At 45.8% G+C, this 24,757-nt stretch overlaps 1 protein-coding gene across 2 annotated transcripts; it reads left to right on the top strand.

Annotated features, from left to right (window-relative positions):
• Nucleotides 1-3,700: 3,700 nt before the first annotated feature.
• osi (electron transfer flavoprotein regulatory factor orsai) lies at nt 3,701-24,070 on the top strand. 2 transcript variants are annotated; one of them, XM_089560136.1, is made up of 4 exons: nt 3,701-3,841; nt 4,184-4,245; nt 10,048-10,096; nt 23,652-24,070. In XM_089560136.1, exons 3-4 carry the CDS (start codon nt 10,055-10,057, stop codon nt 23,859-23,861), a joined length of 252 nt encoding a protein of 83 aa, XP_089416262.1. In that variant the 5' UTR covers nt 3,701-3,841; nt 4,184-4,245; nt 10,048-10,054; the 3' UTR covers nt 23,862-24,070. The 2 variants fall into 2 exon arrangements, with proteins under 2 accessions (XP_089416262.1, XP_089416267.1); XM_089560141.1 differs by lacking the exon at nt 4,184-4,245 and having other exon boundaries at nt 3,707-3,841.
• Nucleotides 24,071-24,757: the final 687 nt, after the last annotated feature.

The following is a 24,757-nucleotide window of genomic DNA, read 5'->3' as shown; positions in this document are numbered from 1 at the left end:
ACGAGAGAGTGAAAGACGCGAAAACGCGGAAATTCAAATTTTACCTAGAGATAACAGCTTCCGCAAAACGCATAAAAACAAATCTTGCTGGAGGATATTTGCGAACAGGTAGGCATACCACAACATTACTGAGCTTGCTGGAGGATATTTGCGAAGCGGCGGCCTTTAACATCTTAGGCACACCGCGACATTAAGGGCGACCCACATGGAGCGAACTTGCGCTGCGGATTTTGAGCGGCGCGGCGGAACGCGGACGCACCGCCGCTGTGCCGCACCACAAGAGGCGGAAAACGGGCGGCTGCCGCCAAACCGCTGCCGACAAAAACAAAAAAAAAAAAGATTTGTAAACTTACTCTAAAGCCATTGTTTATTGGAGGGCGCATTCTCACTTTTTAGTTCAGCGTATGCTATCTCCCCTCTCCACTCCACCGCCACTCGGTTTCACCCTGCGCGCCGAGCCACCGGCAGCTGCTGCTAGCAGAGACGCAAAAATAGACTCAGCCTATAGTAGCGCCATCTGGTTCTCGGGACAGGAACCATTATTGTAAACAAACCGGCTCTCCTCTTAAGCCTAGAAGTGGGAGAATCGTCACTCTAAATAAAAAATAAGGCAAATTTATCACTTATAAGTTTTATTATAGGCAAGGCGAGACGAAGCGAAAGACCGGTGCTCCATTTACTGCCAGTGAACGCAGTGAAAAAGGCAGCAACAACGAGAATTCAGTCCAAACCGAGGGTCCGGCTTCGAAAGGCGCCGCCATGTTTGTCGCCGCGCGCGGGCGGAAGCTAGATGCGGGAAGAGAGCGCCCTCATTGGTCCGCGCTGACAGCTCGCATTCGCCGCTTCCGGTGAGCGGCTGACCGCCGGGCGGACGTATCTAGCACTGCTTGGTCGGCGGCGAACGGCCGCCGGCGGCCAAGCGGCCGCCGCCGGGCGGCCGTACGCAGGTTTTCTGCGAGAAAACCGCTCCATGTGGGTCGGGCTTTATTGAGATCCCCTTTCAGAGCCTCTTTAATATCGCTCCAAGTTTCGCCTGACATGTGCGCATAGCGGGCGCAGTAAAAAGTAAACACGCGCCTCGCTCGGCGCACCGTCGAAGGACAGATCTACAAGGTATATTCTCTGGAACGGGGCCGTACCGACCGTTATTTACCACCCGTCTGGCCGCGTCCTGCCCACGTGCACACTACTACGCAGGGCGCGCACTTGGTCACGTCGTCGGCTGCCGAGATTAGGGCCAGTGCCGACGCCTGGCCGGTGCAGTTTTTTTTTTTTTACTTACCGTATTTATCTCCCCCTTTTTTTTTCATAGATAAAGTTGGTCGAAATGAGCGCTGTGCAAGGAAGACGTACTACGTGACGCGTCTTTTCCTTTCCGACGCTCTCTGTCCGCGTTTTGCATGCTGCGGTGTTTTCCAGTGGAAATCGCGCACGTACCACGAACGTAAACATTTCCACTATGGCTGGGCGAAGTCCTGGCGACGGGGTTCTCGGAACTCCACGTCCGTCTTTTTCCACGGCGCTGACATCGCATGCTTGTTTGCCGCGCGTCCGACTCGGATTGTTGTGACGATGTGCGCCAGCGCTCGGAGACGATAAGCGCGGATAAAGCCGCCATTCGCGCACTTCCACTCCAACGCGACGGAATGTTCGCACAGCGGCGTATAAAATATTTGGCACACGTACGAGATAGCTTAGATTGTTTTTGGCTGCGAGAACAAACTAGATCAAGGGAAATGGTTGCGTTAAATCAGCGTGGAAAAAAATAAATGACAGATTATACGAGTTCAATCAATATTTTATGCTTCGTTTTTCTCTCATATCCCAGTAAAAAAAACACCATTGGAACCAATTGGATTTCCAATGGGTTCCAATTGGTTCCAAATGGACGAGTTCAGTTTCCAAATGGTTCCAATTGGATGGTCCAAATGGACTACCCAATTGGACCATTTGGGTTTCCAATTGGTTCCAATTAGAATGGTGTTCCAATTGGATGGTCCAAATGGACTATCCATTTGGACCATTTGGGTTTCCAATTGGTGAGCCCAATTGGTCTTACCCATTGCATCCAATTGGTCCGCCGAACTGCACCCAATTTATCCAATGAATGTTTGCATGTTTGACGAAAAAGGTAGAACAAATATGGTACGTACAATAAGAGCTATCAGCAGCTTAGCCTAATAAATTGTACTCATCACCTACACCACCACTGGAGCTGAAATTAAATTAAATATCTGCGCTCAGTGGGCAATCGCAACCGGCCCCAGCATGAGAGCCTATAAATTGGGTATATAAGTTAGAGCAGACGTGTGTTCTCTGGATGTACATATTGAGCTAATGTATGCTACTAGTGCCTGAATGTGCAGTGTTGCTTGTGTGTGATGCATGTGTGTCTGTTGGCTTTGATTTCCATAAAAGCATGTTAATTTCAATTCCGTAGAAAAACGTTGATTGGCACTAGGCAGAGTGTCTCCCCGCAGTCCTCATAAATCAGTTTTCCTTTTGCACATTACAATGTGTAAAGTTGCAGAAATATTCATCCAAGATCCTAGAGCATATTATTGAAACATTTAGCTACCTTTCTCAATGAACGTAACATATTTTGTGAATATTTTCTGGGTCAAATAACTGCCTGGCCTAATGGGTCCAATTGGCTAGTCCAGTTGGATCCAATTGGTTGGGGGCTAAAAACACAACTGGAACCAATTGGTTCCAATTGGGAAATCCACTTGATGCAATGGGAATGTCCATTTAGTTCCAACTGGAATGTCCAATTGGTTCCAATGTTTTTTTTTTTTGACTGGGATCCCCTAGACGGATCGCGAAATGGTGGCTGCATGGGTTGCTGTCCTCGACCGCTGGTTCGCTCGAAAGGAATGCGCCCGTTTCGCTTCGCTGGCGAAAGTTACTGTCCCCGATTCTGGACGGAGACGGTCAGGGACGCCGAGTGAATTATGTTCTCATACTGCACGAATCATGTGGGTACACCACGTATGCCTGAAATAATAGACATGTGCCTTAACTAAGCCAGATCGGGGGCTTCATTCATGCTACAAGATCCCTTGCACAGTTTTCCCGTGTAATGCTATCTTTGAATCCGGCTTTCCTTCCATAAAGAGTGCGCCCCGTTACATATGTGCCTCCCGCGCTCAAGTGATGTGTTCGCCACGACTGGCACGTAAGGAGCCGCGAGGAGCGTGGGTTTGTCCCAAAGGAAGAAAACGGTGGTCTGCTGGCACGCGCCTCGACACACGTGTATGATGACACGTGTATGCACAGGACGTGCTGTTTCGCGCGTGCCAAATGGCCGCCGTCCGACCTCGCCGGCGTGCGATTGTTTTGCTCTGTGCTTGGCGAGGCCGCCGCGTCGAGGCGCGCACGTCGCGCCCCCTTCTCCTCCCGCCGATGTTATTCTTTGACAACGCCGCTGACTCCGCGGACTGCAGTAATCCCCACTTGCCCGTGCCCGAGTCGCGACGGAGCGTAGACTGCTGTGTTGACCGTGTTTTATCCGATTCCGTCGTCCGATTGTGCAAAAAGTGCGCACCGTTATCTGGGGCCGCCGATCCGGAGCCTGCAAGTCGCCCGCGCGCGTAGGCGCCTCGCACCCCCTGCAACCACTGCTGCTTGTAGCCACCGACGGCGGAGCGCTGGTGCTCGCACAGGATCATCGTGGTCGGCGTGTGCTCGGCGTGCGTGTGTGTGTGTGTGTGTGTGGCGGACGTCGTTCGTGGAACTGTACAGTCGATGATCCCTCGATCGTCTCGTCGCCGCTCCTGGTGCCGCGAGCGCACTTGCCAGCGAGCCGCGCCGCTCGGAGCGGCCGGAGCATCGACAAAGCGTAAGTGCACAGCATGTATACTGCCTGCAGCCGCCACCCTCGTGGCGCCCTGTGTCACGTAGCCAGCGCTCGATCGCGACCGCTTTGACGCTGGCCGGCGCTCCCCGGACTCGTTGGCAAGCGCGGTGGGCTCTCCTAATCGGCCAGCGCCGTGGCCGACTCAGCGGGAGTCCTCAAGGTCTCTTCTCGATCACATTCGCGGCCGTTCGCAGCCAGCGCCCTGCTCTCGCCAACGAGGCCGGGGGGCGTCCTTTTTTGACCGGCCGTCGGGTACTGTGTCGCGTTGGCTTTGTGGCGGCGGTGTGCGCGTGCTTGACGCTTGCGGATGTGCTTTCCATGCAGCGTCCTGAGCGTGGCGCGCCGCGTGGGGACGGGGTTCAACGACATCACTGCGACGTCGTCAGGTGAGCACGTGGGGGCGGCTCAGCGGCCTTCCCGCTAGCCAGATTCTCACCCCGCGCGGGTCCGCCCGAAGGCGGACCCGGTGCCTCTGCGTGCTTTGCCTGAGGGATGGTGGAGGGGGAAAGATGCGGGCGACGAAAAAAAAATTGTGGCAGCCGTTACTCACTCTTTTTCTCCTTTTTATTAGCTTCCTGATGCTCCACGTGTTAAATGAGTCAGTTTTTGCCAAATGCGCTCTTTTTCGTGCGCTTCATTGTGGCGCACCAGCTGTGTGGGGAATGCTTTCTTTTCCTCGTTAGCTGGCGGTCGGCACTGTGGATTCCGCACACGTGTACTGGACAGGCAGGTTCGAGAGACACGGCCCTTTTTTTTTTTTTTTTGCATCTAGGAGCGTAGCCTTCCTCGCGGAAATTTGTGCGATCAGCAGATTTGCTGGTGTGGAGCATCCGTGTCGGCAGTGGTTATTGGTGCCTTCGTTAATCAACGCTCTAGCAAGTTGCACCGCTTGCGAGCGAGGGCCTCGAGACTGCCCGGCTTGCACTGAAAACTGCGTACGTCTTCTCATCAAGCTTTGTTGCCCAAGCTGCTAAGTTAGGTCAAAAGCTTAATAGTGCTGCAAAATATAAAATAAAGGTTGGAGCTGTAACGTCATGCAGTTCGTATTCATAGAAGCCACGAGTTCTTTACGACAAGCAGGTTAATGAAAGCCGCAAGTTTTTGCTGTACTGCTAGCAATGCTGCTACCATGCAAGATATTTGTACCAGCCAACCCATATCATGGCGCACTGTCAAGTCCCAGAGTTTTCACTTTAGTGCATCAAGCTGTCATATACAGCAAAACACTGTATTTGTTAAGGTCAACACGAGTGCTCATAAAAAGCTTATATTGTGTGGTCTGTTGGATAGCGGTAGTAAAACCAAGGAGCAAATGCAGGTTCGAACACTTAGGGGGGTTGCTGTGAAGGTAACACATAACTCAGTTTGTCTCCTAGGTTGTAGTAGGTTGTCATTTGTCTCCTAGTTTGTGTTGCTTTCTTCGGTTAAACTGGACAAACATGGGTGTACACTCATCTCCTCTTGTCGGACGACTGTTCTTGTGTGGTTGACTGCACAGTAAAATCTAGATGAGTTCACTTTGTTGCGAGATCGCCCTAGCAGTGTGCCGCTCATTGTGTAATGAATAAAACAGTACGCTGGAGTGCATGCTCTGACACAAGGGAGGGTAAAGAGAGCAGTGACAAAGTGAGGATTAGCTGGGAGCGGAATGGGAGTGTGACGTAGAGGAAGCATTAAACTGACGTCGTGATTTAAGCAAGGTCAGGCGAAAAGCTTAGAGAGATTTCGTGTAATAAGTGCCCCTTACCTGGCTGCACAGATACATCATAACTAAAAAGAAAAACAGCATAAGAAAGGCACTTGGCAGATAGCCTTGACAACTGGGCAGAGTATGCTTGAACTCCTTTTTTTTTTCAAGATTAGTTATTCGATTTGGCAGGTATTTCAGCCGCAGGGTATGCCGTGGCTTCTCATTTCATTTTCTAAGACTGACTTTGTTTAGCTCGAGGCTTCAGAGGAAGTTTGCTTTTCTTTTTTTTTGCCCATTAGTGAAGCCATCCCCAAGAGTTATTCGACTGTACTAAGGTAGCAGTTATATTCAAGTCAGAGTTCCGGATTGCTGAAACGCCTGCTAGGACTAACTTCGACTCATATTAGCAGAAATGCAAGTGTATCAACAGATTCATTCACTGTGATGTCTTTCAGGCTAACACCCGTCTTGAAACAGTTGAGAACTTCATATGGCTGTTGTAAAAATTTCATAGAGGATGGGCTGCACTGATCGCAAGGTGCAAGTCAGCTGCAGCTGAAACAAGATTGCATTTGCTCCAATTTTTTAATCAAAATTTTCTGCAGTAAAAGCTTTTTAATGCTGTTTTGTGTTTTCCTGAAATAACTGTCTCTTAAATTTTCATGTTTGAGGCTGCAACTGAAGCTTTCATTTTGCAGTTGGGACACATGCCAGAAGTGGTGATTCTTGAACAAAGCGAGTGTTGACGTGCGAATATTTCATATGTTTCAGTCATATAATAGAGTCTAGCTATTCTCCTGGCCCTCTGCAAGCTCTGTAATGACAAATGATTATCTGTGGTCTGCAATCTGTAAATTGGCATCAAAATGCTGTTAAGAGGCATGCTGAAGCCATTTAATTTATCTGCTTAAAATTTTACGTCGCGGAGTAGTGCAGTGGACTGTGAAGCATGCCATAATGGAGGGCCCTAGGTTAATTTAAGCCACTTGAATTTCCTTAACATGCATTGAAACCACAGTACACGGACATTTTTGCATTTCATCATCATTGAAATGTATCTGCTGAACATGCAACCTGTTACTAATGCTGTCAACATTGCTTCATGCGCTACATAGACATTGCTACGTAATAGTGCAGGTTTTGTATTCTTATTGCCTATCATTCCGAATTAGGAATTCCGGAGGTATTTCAAGTGGCTTCATCTTTACTAATTTATGAAGTGGAGGTGTGCAAGTTTTTTCATTACTTACTATTAAAATTTATTTTGATTAGCTCACTGTTTTAATTGTGCAACAACTTGTTCAACCCGCTTAAGTAAAAACTTGTTAGAGGCTCAGGGATTGCAATATTCGGCTTAGCTTTTTAGTAGCTGTCACTTGTAAAGGCAGCATCCCCTTAGCATATTGGATTGTGCACACAAATGCTCTCTTCCATCAAAACAAAATGGAACACCCATCAACTATTGCATTCTCATTTGAAAATGTGCCATAATTAGTTGGAAAATCTTAAAAACCTTTCTATGAATGTTTTCATGCATTGTGCCCATGATGGCTCCAATTGATCTGTGAATAGTCGCCTATTATGCATCGGTCTTCCATGGGGAGTTCGTAGCTGAAGCGCCTATGTAGAGTGCACATTCCTATTACTGGTCTTTGCGTATTGGGGCTGGCAATTGCGCCACGACAAATGTGCGTCCTCGTTAAGAGAACACGTCAGGACTTTATCGCCTTCCAGCGTCCATGCGACAACGCAGTGCCACAATGTTGCGAGTGCTTGACCCCCGGTGATATGTGTCTGGCACTCCCGGCAAACACGCTCGCGTTATCACCCATGCAGCGTTTGCTGTCTGGCGTCAGGGGCTGCCACTGTTGTGGTCAGGTTGTCGGACGTCACGTAGCACCTGCTTCTTTTGGAACTTTGTGTCATATGAGATATGCTGCGCGAAAAGGGGGAGCCCTAGAGTATATGTGGCCTGTGCCACTCGGAGCTCCAGGACTGTTGCGTGCTTCAGAGCGCTGCTTCAGAATGAACCCCTCGTAAGTGCTGTCCGTAGATTTGGATCGACTAAGGTCATTTCTAGTGGCTTCTGGAGTCTGTTTCTATTGGCTGCCTTTCATATGGGCAGGAGTGATGGCTCGTTTTAGGAGGCAATTCAATACGCCTTATATACCGGGTGTCCCAGCTAAATGTAACCAAACTTTTAAGAAAGGTGAAGTGTCCTAGTATAGTGAAACCAACTCAGGGTTGTTCATACTTGCGTGGCCTAGTCTTGAGTATTTTTTTCGCTCTTCAAAGTTAATTCATTAGTTAAGTTTAGTTAGCAAACTTTTTAATTATTCACTTCAGGAAGAAAGTGTCAATGCAAAAGTTTTAGATCACCTCGAAAAACCGCTAGTAGTGCTGTTTCTGTCAAGTTACGATTTACGTAGCTTCATTTATTGGCCTTAAAAGAAAGTTGTCACGTGACCAGCTGCTCACTCACTTCTCTGCCCCAATGTGCACCCGAAGTCTCATCGAGGAGAGGATTTCAGAAAAAACGGATTTTATTCTTTAAGGCGCCTCTTTGGACGTTGAAGTGGCACAGTTGTCATGTGGAAGCTTTTTCTTATTGTGCGGGTTATGGTTAAAGGCCGGTAAAGAAAACTACTTTACGTAAATATTACTTTGCTGCAAATGTCTCAGTAAGCTGTTTATCAAAGCGATCTACAACTTTTACATTGACACTTTGTTCCTCAAGTCAATAATTAAAAAGTTAGTCAATTAAGCTTGACTAATTAGTAGGGGTGTGCGAATATCAAATTTTTCGAATACGAATCGAATACGAATACTTGGTTCCGAATATCGAATCGAATATCGAATAATCAAGGACAGACGCATTTAACCACTACAAAACATTTACTTGAGCACCCAACAACATCACAGTTCAACTATCAGTGATGAAATGAGCCCAAAAGGTGTGTGTGGCTGCAAAAAAAGTGTCAAAGTCTCGAACATTGTTCTTAGAAGAGTGGAAATATCAGAGAAGATGGCTAGTACACAGCAGTGATCAAGGCTAGCTTGCCATAAGCACAAACGCGCGTTGCTGGGATGAACATAAAAGGTTGTCGTGAAGGAAAACCGGCTGCTCCATTGGTCAGGCAGTAGTAGTTCCCTTGTAGCTGAAACAACTTCTCCAGCCACAGAAAATGCCCTCTCAATTGGCACTGAACTGGCTCGTATGGCGAGGTATTTCGTGCACAGCTCTGACTATACCAGCATCGCAGGTATAGCCACAAAGAAGCTCACCAGTGCCGTCAGCTACTGCATGGCCCAACGTTACGCATTGCTCTGGGCGCCGCCATGTTAAGTCTCTCTCGATAGGACTTGTGGACCGAAATGAACGCCGGTGCTCGCAATAGAATATTCGGCTAGATACGAATATTCGCGTCGTGTCGAATATTCGAATCAACGCGAATACTTGGATTTCGAATCGAATACGAATACTAAAAATATAATATTCGAATTATATTCGAAAATTTCGAATATTCGCACACCCCTACTAATTAGTCAACCTTGAGGAACGAAAAAATACTGCGGACTAGGTCACACGACTCTAAACAACCCTCATTTGGTTTCAGACGGCTAGGACACCCAAGTAACACTTGTTGCTGGGCTAGTTGGTGCATTTTTTTTTTTTCCTCGTACAAAAGCTAGCGTTGTCCTGTCTACCTTTCTTGTGTGTGTCGTGTTTTGCGCTAGCTTTTGTACGAGGCTAGGACACCCTATGTTTTTTAAAAGCTTGGTTACATTTAGCTGGGACACCTGGTATAATAACAGTTTTGTCACTGATGGTGCGCTGAGTTGACAGAGTGAAGTGACTGCAGTACACGAAACAACAAGTGTATGTATGTGCGCGAGGAGAGTGCATTGTTGCCCCCGCTTGCTGTCAGCCACACTGCGATGCTGGGCCAGCCAGTGTGAATGCTGCTGTTGCACGCACATAGAAAAACAGACTTGTTGTTGCATTTGTTCTGAAACAAAGGGGGCTGTCATCAAGCGTATGGCAGCCTATACATGCAAAGAACCTGGTTGCGACCTTGTAAGCTTCTTGCAAAATGATGTCAGACTATGGAACAGTTAGTATATTTGCAGTAGTGTGTGTAATGTTGTGCTGACTGGATACACGTACTTATTTGATGCTCCCCTGCTAGGCCAATGGGCGTTACTGCGGGCTGCAGTGTTTAATTCATCGATCCCTTGAAAAATAAACTACTTTGCTTGGTGACTATTTTTAATTGGTGCTTTGTTTTCATATTGTGCTTAATCTCTTACATTACTCACATAATTGAAGACTGGAGCTTTAGAATTATACTGTAATGCACATTATCTCATGATGAGCATCTTGCATGTGTGCCTTACTGTAGTGCGGTGTGCGCATGGTGTTCTGTGGCATTGCATGCGGTCCACTAGAGTGAGTACACATTTGTGCAGCACCCTCATGCTTTGTTCCTCCATGCAGATTCATCATGACATCCTTGCGTGGACAAGTCGTCCAGCTGTACAAAAATGTGAGTGTCAATCTGCCCTCAAGTTACCTTGCTGGCATTCTTACCAGCAATGTGGTACTGGTGGTCTCATGTTGGTGAATGCGAGTATTACAGAAACTTTGGCCTGTTCCTCCAGTTTCATATCATCTGGGGTGCAACATCCTCGGTATTTAGGCAGGCTGTGATATGAGAAACATAGCTTTGCGCTCTGTGAGATGTGTCAGCATTTTGTGGTTTCCTGGATGAATGAATCACTGTGTGCTGAAGCACACAGTGATTATGTTGCAAGACAGAATCTGTGGGGGCACTTAGAACAGTGTGCTTGAAACTTTACATGCACGGTTGCAATCTACTGCCACACGTTTTTGGAACATTGTTGGGTTCCAGTGCTTGCAACCTTGTGTCAGGCATCAGCAGCCAGCTACTTCACTAGCCATTTGCGAAGTTTGTGCCCAGGAATTTGATTGCGTTTGCACTGTCGTGGAGAGATGTATAGCGTGCCTTAGCCACTGCTGATGCATTTCTGTTTTGTTAGCACAACAGGATTCATGCATCATTGGTGCATACTGGTACATGTGAGGAGAGCCTCATTTTGGCACCTCATCTGGGTTTGACTGCTTGTCACTTAGCACTGTGGCTCAGCTAAGCCACAGCACTGAGGCGATGTTTATTCTCGGGCTGTTGTTGGACATTGGCATCTGCAGGGACGACTGCTCCCTGCGAGCACCCAGTGTGAATTCTTGGATCTGACCCTTGACTCAGAGTCAACACCTGACCTTGGTTTCAAACAATTTAAAGCAGTTGCCGAAAAAGGTTGACAGCATTCATTTTTTCACGAGAAACGTTGGGCAGCTTTACGAAAGAATTCTGGGAACATGGACCGGGAGCAATCTTTTTTTTTTTTTTTAATCTGGATCTCAACACATCTGTGCACTAAACACCACCACAATGTACTCGGGGCACTGGACGTTGAACATTTTTGAAATACAATCGGTGACAAGTGCAGTCTGCACTTGAAGCCTCTCAGCTAGGCTCCAATGAGTGGTCGCTCTTTGCGGGCACATTGTTTCCAAAGCTTTATACGTTTTTTGAATAGTGTAATCAAATTGTGAGGATTCGTGCTATGTATGTCCTGGCCATCTCTTTCATTTAGTGATAGGTGGTATAGGCGTCTTTCTTACTGCGTGTATTAAAGGGTCAGTCTACTGAATTTTATCGGCCATATTTTCTTTGCGGCAACCGATAGCTCATTACTCCAATTACCGTTTAGCCAGGTGTGGTGCCATATTTTAAAATAGAATTTGCGGTAGAACATAGAATTTGCGGTAGAACGTAGAACATAGAATTTAAAACAGAATTTCCGGTAGAATAGTGCGGTAGAACATTTTCAAATAGAATTGATTGATGTGGGAACACATCTGTATGAGGTGGTAGTCTCATCTGGCAACCATCTGGATTTCCGCCGCGCTCCGACAAACATGGCGGCGCCCGTTGAAGCTGGACCCCTCGCTTCGGACTGAATTCTCGTTGTTGCTGCCTTTTTCAGTGCGTTCACTGGCCATAAATGAGGCGCCGGTCTTTCGCTTTGTCCCATCTCGCCTATAAGAAAACGTATAAATGATAAATTTGCTTTATTTTAATAATTGGAGTGACGATTCTGCCGGTTCTAGGCTTAAGTGGAGAGTCGGTTTGTTTACAGCAATGGTTCCCATCCTGGCAACCAGATGGCGCCACTATAGGCTGAGTTTATTTTTGCGTCTCTGCTAGCATACGCTGAACTAAAAGTGGGAATGTGCCTGCGTTTAGCGTACGTATAACCATAAAACCATAAATATTCATGTGATTTACAGAAAAAGCGAGCGGTACGCCTTCTACAGCTTACTAGAACAAATCGCTGTGACATTGGGGCATACAAATGGTACGTAGTATATTCACTTATGCTTCTACAAAAAAAGACTACCACCTGCACCAACAAAATGAACGTTTGGGGTCGGCACCATGCATTTTTACGCGACTTTTAACACCGAAATAAAATATAAATTCCTGCCTAAACCGGTAGCAGATCCCTTGTTATTGATGTTATAGGGTGCTAGCTATACCAGAATATGCCATTATTTATACACTCATCTCGGTGAGTAGACTGACCCTTTAAAAAGTGCTTCATAAAGTAGTAGTAGTAGTAGTAGTGGTTTTTATTTGCATTGAATATGGAAGGTAAAAGAATTTTTGCTACCCCGGCATCTGCTATCGCCGCTGGAAGCACCTGAGCTGGGGCAGCGGAAATAAAGGATAGCAGGCAGTGTGTAGAAGTGAAAGGAAAGGAGTGAGGGGATAGTAGAAAGGACAGGGGGAGGGGTACAGGACAATAAATCCATTTACATATATACGTGATAAATATAAATATATACAGGTCGCACGCGCATGAAGGTCTGGAATTTCCACATTTTGAAAATGAGCCAGGGCCTTACAGCACCAGTGCACAGAATGCGACACCCTGTCTGTAACTAGTCCTGCGTGTGTTTGTAGAGACTTGTTTTGGAACTGCAAGTAAAATACTCGTGCACTGAATTTTGTATCGACACCTTGAAGTCATTGGCTGGAATGACCTGTGCACATTTGTTGCTGTCTCCCTGTATCCATTCAAATGCTTCGAACGTGAAGCAGGGACCTTCACTCCTAAAGAAGTGGGAAGTGACAGTAAAACGAACTGAGGAAAATCATTGTTTGCACAGGTGCTGTGGTCAAAGCCTTTTAGTTTTTACCAGGAGGCGGAACCTGTACTCAACTAGCTTTCTAAACTTGCATACTACATTCATGTCTGCCCTTCTCATCACATTATGCTAGGTGCATAACCATAAACCATGTTTCCAAACTTTAAAACATTGAAAATGTGAAGGCCAAAGCCAAAAGGTGATGAAATTTCAGTGAAAAATGTGAAAAATTTTACTTTATTACTTGAAAGGTTGTATTTTTATTCACAAGTTCTTTTACTATGAAGAGAATATCTTAAAATGAACCTTGGAAGTGAAAAGTTGGATCAGCAATAAATATACTGCTGCCTTCACCTTGTGGAAAGTGAGCTGCTTCTCATGGCACTTTCCACATTGGTTGCACTTTGTGATTGGAAAAAGGAGAAAAATGGAGCTTGGGCTCTTTGTCACTCTGTTGACTCCTTTGCATGCAGCTTTCCTGAGCTGGAGTGTCAGAGTTTCCAGTATAATTTTTGAAATATTATCATCCTTCAAAATAAATCTACATCTTGGACACTGCCGACTGCAAACTACTGCCTGTCGGCTTGTCCGAACGTAATTATTTGAGGTGGAAGTTTTAGGTTTAGGTGGAAGTGGCAAGTTTTCCAGCACAATGTAGTGCTGGAAAATACTTTCTCTTGCATACTTTTTTATACTTCTCTTTACTTTTCTTTTCTTTTGCTCCTTCCTTTATTGCTCCCCCACCCCGTTTTTTTTTCTTCTTTTAAATGGAGGGAGTGAGGAAAAAGTGGCAGTGTGCAGCTTGAGGCACTCTCCACTTGCTTTTATCTAAAGCAGCACCAGTTCACGCATTCGCATCTACAACTGTTTATGTCCGTTGTGTCTCATAAATGATGCACTTGAAGTTATGCATATTACACAGTCAACTGTGTTAAGATTAGTTTTCGTTTGTTTGTTTGTTCGTAGTAGGGAACTCGGGATTGAAATTGTGTCAGGACCATACAGTGCAGTTCAGATAGGTAATTAATAATAATAATAAGGTCCACTTCACGTAATAATAATAATTTGAACGAAAACATCTTCGACGGAGGTTCGTCTGGTTGGGTTTTTGATAGTTGAGAGAAAAACTGACGCCAACCAATATTCTAATTTTGCCCAACGTTTCGGGACCAACTCGGTCCCTTCTTCAGGGGCGACTAAAGTGTGCCAGCAGCAGTGGGAAGACCAAGTTGGTCCCGAAACGTTGGGCAAAATTAAAGTATTGGTTGGCGTCAGTAATAATAATAAGGTCCACTTCAGTTTAAGGCACCTGTTGTTTTTGCACAATGAAATCAGTTAGGTGGTCCCAGAGTAAGGTGCTTGAAAGATATATGCCAAGTGCATTTATGGTATCATTAACTGCAGTAACTGTTGAATTTCTCATTACCTCATTATAAATGGCACACTGAGGTGACATTCTTGAATTTTATTTGTTAATTATTTATTTTTATTTTTTGCTGCTGCACAGTATGAGCCAGAAAAAATGTAAAATTTTGCACATCAATGTAGTAATGGCAAATAAATCCTAAAACCTGGGCACTTGACAGGGCAGGTACGCATCGAGGCATTCAAGGCAGTATGTAGGTTGACAGAAGCTTGGCACCACAAGCACTGGTGGCCACAAGACCACTTTGGTTTGTTTTCGGATGTTGAGAGTTTGCTCACCAGGAAGGGGATTAAATAATAACACGGTTCCAGTACGAAAAGATGTAAAGTAAAAAAGAAGGGCGTGCACCCATGAATATGCATTGCAGTGCCTCGTGGCACTTAAAACCAGTGGTGAGCACTAAGGGAGAACAGGTAATAAATTACGGGGCACTTAAGGAACTTATGTGCTAGTAATGCAATGCAATTGCAATGCTATTCCAATTCCATACCAGCTCCATTCTAATTCTATTTAAATTCTATTTCTTTCTAGTTTGTGCAGTTGTAAGTACTAGTACTGTCTACTACTGGTTAACATTCTGTATTTTCCCACCCTTGACGATGTTGCAGTTTCTACCAATCACATGGCTTGTAACGCTGCCACTTTTTGGCCTATGTCAGGTTTTCGTGTTGGTGAGCCATCTAATACTTTCACATTAATAATTAATTTAATGAACAGTTTGAGGGGGCACATATGGCTCTGGTCACTGTTGAGACTGTTTGTGGGTGTGGTTATTTTTCTCCAGCCGCCAGGTGATGCCAAACTCTCATGTCCCCGAGTGCTGATGCTTTATATGGTCACTGGAGACAGTGGAGTTCCCTCTCATAAGTCTTGCTTCATGCCCTCGGAGCACAGCCCTTCAGTTGAGGTTTTAGGTGCTGTTCTAGTTAGGTCTACCCAGCTCTTGCTTCTATGCACTTGCTAGTCAAGGGCTGCAGTGATAGTCACCGTCTGCATGATGCACAATAAAATTAGCAGAGCTGCAAAAATATTTAGTTGTTGAGTTGAGGAAGAAGTGGGCTTGGGCAGGGCATGTAATGCGAAGGCAAGATAACCGCTCGTCCTCAAGGGTAACGAAGTGGATTCGAAGAGAAGGCAAGCGTAGCAGGGGGTGGCAGAAAGTTAGGTGGGCGGATGAGATTAAGAAATTTGTGGGAATACGATGGCCGCAACTGGCGAAGGACAGGGTTAATTGGAGAGACATGGGAGAGGCCTTTGCCCTGCAGTGGGCGTAGTCAGGCTGATGGTGATTCTGTTTGTGGCAGTTAAGGTTTTAGCCTTTTCCAAGAATGATGTATGTGCTTTGTTTCTGCTGTATGCTGTAAAGCCATTTGAGTCGCATCATCTGTATTTTAGAATTTTAACATATACTGCATTATTGTTTGGAACTCTTCAGTAGCACTGTTCACCTTCACTGCAGTAAACCACACCTATAATTATTGTGTTGAAACAGTGTTCTGTGCGAGGTGGTGCCAATCCTTCAACTGCAGCATGGCATTTTATTACCTTGAAAGGAAGCTTTAGCTTGGTCCAGTGTCAATTTTTTTATTTATACTCATGTTGTCCTAGTTTGATGAAATTTGTTGCACTTTAAAGAATCCAGTGAAAGCAGCGAAAGCAAGATTTGATCCCCCTATTTTTGATAAACGATTTAGAGAAAATTGCCTTTTGGAACAAACGCGGGTTAATGACATCCTAGTTGAAATCAAGAGAAAGCAGTGGGCTTGGGCAGGGCATGTAATGCGAAGGCAAGATAACCGGTGGTCCTTAAGGGTAACGGTCCTACGGAGTGTATTCCACGAGAAGGCAAACGTAGCAGGGGGCGGCAGAAAGTTAGGTGGGCGGAAGAGATTAAGAAATTTGCGGGAATACGGTGGCCGCAACTGGCAAAGGACAGGGTTAATTGGAGGGACACGGGAGAGGCCTTTTCCCTGCCGTGGGCGTAGTCAGGCTGATGATGATGATGCCTTTTGGAATATCGTTTGTGCAGATCTGTAGCAATTCTGGTAGATTAGAGAGGTGTGAGCTGCGAGTCATGGCCTCCGAGATTAGGTGCTGCGGCAGGGTATGGTAAACCTGGCTAAACCCCACTGCATTGCCCACTCTTGGGGGCCATGTATGAACATTATGAATGCCACTGCATGGAGGGAATGCAGTGTAGCAGCCAACTTTCCTTGCTGCGCCAACCGCTCGTGGCAGCATACTGCGTGGTGTTGGGAGTGGGCAGCATTTTCGAAATATTCAAACTATGATGTTTCTTCACACCAGTTATTTGAAAAATGTTAAAAAATTTGTGAACATATTTTAATGATTTCAAATAATTTCGAACCTGCGCATTTTATTTGTTCTGTGAATTGAATAGGAGGATATTTAAGGTTTTTTTTTTTTAATGAGCAGAACCCACCTCGACAAAAGCTGAGAAAAATGCGTAATTTTTTTGTTCTCTGCAACACATATATTAGAAAGAGTGAGAAAAAGGAAGCAAAAAATTGTGCTGCCTGCACAGTGGGAGCCGTTGCATGATGTACTTTAAAAAGCTAGTTGTTTGGCCCATCTCATTTTGATAGTTCTGCAAAGGAAAGATGTATGGGCGAACTTACAATTACAGCTTAATTTCACATAATTTCAGGTTCTAAATTTTGCTCACTTCAAAAAAATATTAATAATTTGATTTCCTATTTGAAAATTTAAAACATTCGCACAACCCGAAAACTGGTGTTTAGAAAAAGCTGCCCTCTAGCCGACGGTGTACCCAAACAGCTATGTGATAATTGGTCTGTTTTGCTGATATGGCTTTTTCTTTCAGTGTGCCTTTTCCTCGCCTTTCACACGACATTGCTCCCATATTATAAAACTGAGCTGTTTTGACTGGTAGCCCACCTTTATGCACTTATTTGATATCATTTAACAGTAAGCAGATTACAAATTGTGTAATGATTGCATGCATGTGTGCTGAATAGAAAGCTTTTTTCTAACTTTGCAAATTTTGAAGCTGGACCGCCTGGTACAAGGTAATGTCCGGAAAAACACCGTAGATGCGAAGTGTAAAGGCAGATAGGCAGAGCGTTGTTCTGTTTCCACATTTACATGCTATGTCTGCACAGTTTTTCCATACCTCGGCACCAATAGAGGTGGCTCAATCACACTCACACTCACGGCCACTCGCACTCACATCCACTCATTCACACTCACACTCATGTCCACTCAAACTCGCAACCACTCACTCACATTATCACTCATCACCACTCGCATTCACAACCACTCACTCGCATTCACACTCATTACTACTCGCACTCACAACCACTAACTCACACTCATGTCCACTTGCACCCACAACCACTCACTCACACTCGCACTCATGTCCACTCACAACCACTCACTCACACCCGCACTCATGTCCACTTGCACCCACAACCACTCACTCACACTCGCACTCATGTCCACTCACACTCACAACCACTCACTCACACCCGCACTCATGTCCACTTGCACCCACAACCACTCACTCGCACTCATGTCCACTCACACTCACAACCACTCACTCACACCCGCACTCATGTCCACTTGCACTCACAACCACTCACTCACACTTGCACTCATGTCCACTCACACTCACAACCACTCACTCACACCCGCACTCATGTCCACTTGCACTCACAACCACTCACTCACACTTGCACTCATGACCACTCACTCACACTCACAAACACTCACACTCATGTCCGCTCACTCTCATTCACGTTCACTCACTCTTTCCTTGTTTGCTAACAACGGAGGGGATGAGAGATTTACTGCCGCAGCCGACTGCCCTCGTGGCTCCCCTAGCATAGCGTGAGTCGCAAAGATCTGGTGCTGAGCGGCCCAGGCTTTGTCGGGCTATTTGGCCAATTTTCACAGCTGCACTGCTCGATGGAAGGGGTCACTGATCACGCATATTCCATGCACTGAATGGTACGCACGTGCGCTCCCGGGCTTGCTGCTTAGACGATGAGTGCCTGTTCAGCATCAGCTAAGATGCTTAGAGAAGTTTTTGAACGGTGTTCATAGGCGTGCGCAGGGTTCTCCATGAAAATGAGCCATGTTTCAGCGCAGTGCCCCCACCCCCAACCTTCCCTCACCTAGGCCCTTACGGCCAGAACGGAGCGCAAAGGTGAGGAATGATTATAGAACATTTATTTCCATGAGATGTAATGTCAAAATATACAAGATATTATTCAGCCGTAGTTTTTATCTTAATCTGTAACATCAACAGAGGAATATATGGTATAGAGAGGATAATCCGCTGGTTTCTTCACACTGAAAATGTGTACGAAGGGAGGGGAAAGGCAGGGTGCTTGCCAGTGTTTCCACAAGAGGTCTTGTCTTCATCCTGACTAAGACAGCCCTCTTGTTGAAACGTTCGCAAGCACACTGAGGCTTTCGGCTCCCTTGTTCACCACGTGAGTACCGGCAGAGGAAGGCATGTCACTGCGTCGCTGAAGTATCAGTGTAACATCCCGCTTCCAGAGTAATTTCAATTCCTCTCTAAACCCCAGCAAATGTGACAGATTTGTTTTTTGTCTCTTTCACAGCAAAAAAGAACCTGAAAAGCTTGCCTCAAAATGACCCGACCAGTAAACAGTTCTTGAACGCAACATCATGGGTCTTCGGCCACTAAAAAACCTGACTGGCCATAGCACTGCACTGTAAACAGTGATGGAACAGGTCCGACAGAGTAATTGTATGGGGCAGACTTGGCGATCAGCGGGCTTAGACGATTGAGAGGGGGAGGGGGGGCGCACCTCCCTCCCTTGTGCGTGCGCCTATGACGGTGTCTAAGTAAAAATAATGAATTTGATTTGTCTTGACAATAGTATTGGATGGTGTTCAATTACCAATACTTGGTCTTGCTTGACAATTACGTTCTGTGACTGCATGAACACATTGGAGTCAAATGGCAACTATGAATACATTTCGCAGCATGGAAAAGGGAGCGTGTTATTCAAACGATCGAGTGATTTCCTCACGGAAAGGAAAATGGCTGGAATGGGCCGCAAGAAGAGGATTTCCCCGCGTAATAATGATGCTAAGAGTTGTCATTAGCAATCCATTTACAAAACCTACTAAGCTACTATGTGTGACCGATCTGTGGACATCTCTGTAGTGCAGAACGTTTTCTGCATTGCACATAATCCCTGTCTGAAGGAGGTTTTACAAACCAGCACGATGTTTTTGAGGCTAGTGCGTACGAAGACCACGTGAGCATCCGTGTGGGGATAGGGGGCGCTTACATTTCACCTGATTACTCTTCAACGTTGTTCGCGGAAGAATGCGTATGCAGGTAACTTGTGAGCCATTTTGTAGCGCGCGCCCTTCTGAAACGAAAGGGCTTTACTGGGAAAAAGCGCTACCCAGAAGTTCTCGGAGCAAATCGTAGTATACGGTTCAGAGGATACCTCATGCTATCCAGATATCAGTGTGGGTAGGATTGCAGAAATCGATGCGTGCAAACAGAAGCTAATCCACTTATTTCACTAAAAACACGAAAATTAAACAAAATCGCATTTCACAAGCTCATTTCGATTTCACTCCCCCAGTGACAAAGCTTAGGTGCCAAGTAGGTCAGGCTTTTGCGTGGGTCCGGCCCAATCAACAAATTTTGGCCAGAGCAGAGCTCTGCAATGCAGACACCTGGGCACACAAAAAAAAAACCTAAGAGTCCACTGCACCACTTGAGATCCCATCTTACGGTAGTTATTGCTAAGAAGCGGACAGTCGTTGTTTCAGCAGTAAGCATTGTAACTCTTGTGTGTATGACGTCGAGCCGTGCGGGGAGCGTGGCAAGATACACCTGTGTATATTTTCAGGACTGGCAATGCGAAATTCGATAAAGGATCTCACAAAACTTGTAGCGGCTCATTGCATCCGCGAAGGGTATGCGCCCGTGCCAATGGTGAACTACAAATGCAGCGAAAGATTGCCGTTCCTGTGCCAGCGGAATACTCTGCTTCGGTTGTCCAAGGACACGAGCATGATGCCTTATGCTGCCTCGAGCGCCCTCAGTAGTCGATATTTGCTTTCTTCAGCTGCCAAAAACACGAAAATAGCTAAGCGGGTATCGCCGTCGCGAAACATACACGACCGACTTCGCTGTCGCGTCCACCCACCATTCACATCCACTCATTGCCACTCACGTCCACTCACAACCACTCATTGCCACTCATGTCCACTCACAACCACTCATTGCCACTCAAGTCCACTCACAACCACTCACTGCCGCTCACAACCACTCCCTGCCACTCACATCTACTCATCAAACATGTCCACTCGCCACTCACCTCTACTTACGCTCACATCCACTCACTCGCACTCACACTCATCTCCACTTACACTCACATCCACTCACTCACACTCATGGCCACCCATGCTGACATCCACTCACACTCATGACCACCGGCACTCATATCCACTCACTCGCACTCACACTCACGTCTACTCAAACTCGCAACCACTCACATCCACTCACACTCACGTCAACTCACACTCAAGACCACTCACTCACACTCACAGACGTGAGTGTGAGTGAGGCGATATGAGTGCAGTCATGAGTGAGTGTGCCGACCTATGAGTTTTTCTAAAGCATGGCTGCCCTTTTTTTTTCATCTACGGGAGCAGGATACACATGCGACTTTGGGACTAATGGGTGTAGGTTTGCATGCAGCTATGGCACAGTTATCAGTGTCTGTGAAAAAGCTGCGCATTCTAATTAAACATCCTTGGCTCATCAACATACAGAAAACGCAAACCTTAATGAATGTGGGCTGCCTTGTTGCTGCCGCAAACGTTTGTTAGATGATGCCAGTACACCCATTTTTTACTCAAACAATACCCTTGTGGGCTTTTTGCCCGCCTCATGAGTGAAGAAGCTGGCTGGTTTGCAGGTTTAAATAGAGTTGTACATGTTAACACTTGCAGTCTGTCACACATGGACGTATATTTTTAAATACCTCTGGGCTTGAAAATATTGTCCAGTAGAAGTTCACCGTTCATTGGTCCTAGAAACAGTCCTGTCATCATGCTGGCCCACAGCCACTAGCACCTTGGCCTAGTTGTGCATCCGTGGCGTTTGTGGATCCTTTTAAGTGCTGCAGGGGGTTTTCAGTTTTCATTAGCCTTCAAATGGTAACTAAAATGCTAGACATAATCTAATGAACGCAGGAAGATAGTTTCAGTGTTGCATATTGGTTGCCTGAAGACAGGAGACATTCACACAGTATCATTATGATTTTTTCTAGCTTTTTATTGTCTTTGTACTGCAGTGTTGTTTTATAGAGTTCGCAGACATCACAACAATCAAGACTGACAGCGAGTTATCATATACCGCACACACACACGCACGCACACACACACATTAACTGCATTACCCTCTGCGATGTGGGCATTATGTTTAACAGCTGTACAAAACAATGTAAGTGCAAACAAGATAACAGAGGCAACAGAAAAAAGAAAAAGTGAAATGTGGAGAACTCGAGAAAAACAAGAAAATGCACAAAAAGTTGCATAAAATGGTTTGCAACTTACGACTGCACAGTCTGACTACTTGGAGCTAGAGGTCTTCATGGGCTGGTATCTAGACTAGGCGCGGTGCTACTCACCGCTACTTCGGTCCAGACTCCGAACTTGACCGCAGCCTGCTATCAATTTCTAATGACCAGTCCGGCCCGGTGCTCATTCAGTCGTGCCCGTACAGGCCCATTTGCTTTTCGTGGCGAAACTGTGGTCTTAGAAAAAGAGAGAGAGAAATACGTTAGCAGGCCATATACAGACATTTGTGCAGCAGCTGAAAAAGTTGCAGAAGGGTTATACCAGTGACGAGTGCCTACTCAAGCTGAGCACAACCAAAAAAACAAAATGTGTTGGTAAGAGCACTGCATCCGTCCTTTTCAGTGGCTCGTGAGACAACACTTTAGGAGAGAAATTTCTAAACAGAACGGCTTCAGTGCAAGTTTAAGCTGTTCCCTTCGTAAGCGTACTAGGATGCATAGAGTCCTAACGCACAATGAGAGCATTGCTATAGTCTTACCTTTGCTTACATGGCGAGGAGACTTCATGCAGCAGTGAGAAATATGGAATCACATCGTTTTTCAAAAAAAAAAGAGAGCTCCCCTTCGAGCACAGCTGGTAGCTTTACAAAGTCTGAGCACTCTCCGGATCCGAAGTGAGAGGTCCACAACCCCAAGGACCACATCCGCATGGGTTACACAAAGGTTGTCGGAAAATGCAAAGTGTCTTCGATTAGTCAGTGTTTCATGGGTCAGGAATGCAGGCAAAGATAGCATTCTACACAAATGAAATCATTCAAAGGAAAGCAATCAGATTTATTGTCCACAAATACAGCAGATTTGATTCTCCCACAAAGCTAATGGCAGAAAATAATATCCCACTTCTTTCAGACCGCTGCAGAATAAACCAAATTATGTTCCTTCATAAGATTCTTTCACGTGAGGTAAACATTCCTATACCTAATTGTGTTCAACCTTCTACCACCAGACGAACACGACGCACTAAGGAACACACACTGCAGCCTATTTTTGCACGAAGAAATTCATTTAAGTATAGCTTCTTCCCCGGAATCATCTCCGGTTGGAACTTTCTCCCTGAATCCCCTTTTTCAAAATAGTAATTTTAGCAACGCATTGGAAGAACATTTCCTTGGTTAAGTTTTCTCATTTTGTATATTATTAATGCTGTTTTTTATCACCGAATTATGCTATGTGTTGTATATTTTTTTCTTTGTGTGTGATTGTTATGTATGCCCCTCCTGTTTGGGCCATTTAGGCCTGCAGTATTTTGAAATAAATAAATAAATAATGGACAGCATCCACCGTGTAACATTGCGGCTGTCCAATTTGCTTCTCTGTATCGCTTTGGTCAGCTAGGCTTCTGCTGACAGTGGCGGTTTTGTCTGTACCGACATCTGGGACATGTTGGGGGGGGGGGGGGTGTACCCCCTTGAAATTTGCGTGGATTTGGGCCACTGCAGACAAACATAATAGCCAAAAAAAACCATAGAATGCATTTTTACTTACAAAATAAATTGGATCGAGTCGTTCTCAAATTTCAGCAATGTGTGTGGTGCACCCAGCGCAGGCATCTCGAAGGCAGCTGTGTCTTGTGCATGCGTAGGCCGGTTTAATGGTTCACAGCTGGTGACAGCGCTAACCAAGTAGGGAACAGGGGCAGGCCAGAAGGTGAAAAAGCTCTTCCTGGTTCATTGTTTTTGATTGCTTGTCTCAGCTCACAGGCACAGCTTTGTTTATCCACGCTAAGTACTGCAGAAGTTTGGCATTCAAAGATGTAGCAGGGTGCTAAGCAATGAAGTGGTTCTCATGAGTGCCCTGTCTGCCTTGACTTCCCACAGCTGCTGCACCTTGGGCGCGACTACCCAAAGGGTTACGACTACTTCCGGAGCCGGCTGAAGGCGGCCTTTCTCAAGAACCGTGACGTCAAGGACCCTGAGCAGCTGACCATGCTGCTTGCCCGAGGACAGTACATCATCAAGGAGCTCGAGGCCCTCTACATGCTCAAGAAGTACCGAACCCTCAAGAAGCGCTACTACACCGACCACTGATGGTCGGCCTCTGTAATAAAAGGACTCGCACACCTCGCCACCCTTGTGCTTGGCTGCAGCCAGGGCCAGGCAGTCTTGGCGCTCTGCCTTTCCAAGTGTGCACGGCCGGCTTGCCCAACATTGCTGCCTTGTGCGTACTGAACTGTTGTGTCCTTAAGCACTGCCGCTTAAAATAGATGTGCACGCCAATAAAAGAAATCGTAACTTGATATTGGTGCATCTTCTTTTCCAGCCAGTGTTATACCCGTGCCACATGGCCAGATTTAATGCCATTAAGTGCTTACTGCCTTAAGTTTTAATGGCATGCATGCAGTGCCACATGCATAAATTTAATGGCATTAGCCTTACTGCCACTCGCGACCTACTGAGTTCACCACAACTCATTCGCCCGTGCAATGTGCACTCTCGTTTCCATTCCACGCACAGACAAGCACGAGTAACAACTTCCTAACCAGTAGCAAATAGTTAATTCATAACTTTGTCATATGAAGCATCTATATATGCCGTGTTTTTGATGCGAAGAGTGCCATTTTAAACAGACTTTTTGACAGGCACTCTTGCCTTATGTGCCGACATGCGAGTTTATGGATACTTTTTCGACTTTTAAAGCAAGAACAGCCGTATTTTCTGGAAAATCATTTCTACATTACATTTAAACACCATTCCCAATATATTGTGCTCATTAGCAGTGTTAACGTTCAGATGAAACTTTTGACTGCCTTGCAAGCGTGATCGTCATCCTCACTTTCGATAATGGCATTAAATGTGGACGTGTAGCACCAACTCCGAAAATAATGGCATTAACAAACTTAGGGCCTTAAGCATTTACTGCCATTTCTTGTGCGCATGTGGCACGGGTATTAGAGGCATGTGCAGGAACAATTAAGTAGATGAAA

This window comes from Amblyomma mixtum, chromosome 1 (genome assembly GCF_055824585.1).
Source record: "Amblyomma mixtum isolate Tamu chromosome 1, ASM5582458v1, whole genome shotgun sequence".
Lineage (NCBI taxonomy): Eukaryota > Metazoa > Arthropoda > Arachnida > Ixodida > Ixodidae > Amblyomma > Amblyomma mixtum.
Note: the sequence above shows the minus strand (reverse complement) of the source record. Positions and strands in the feature narration are given on the sequence as shown.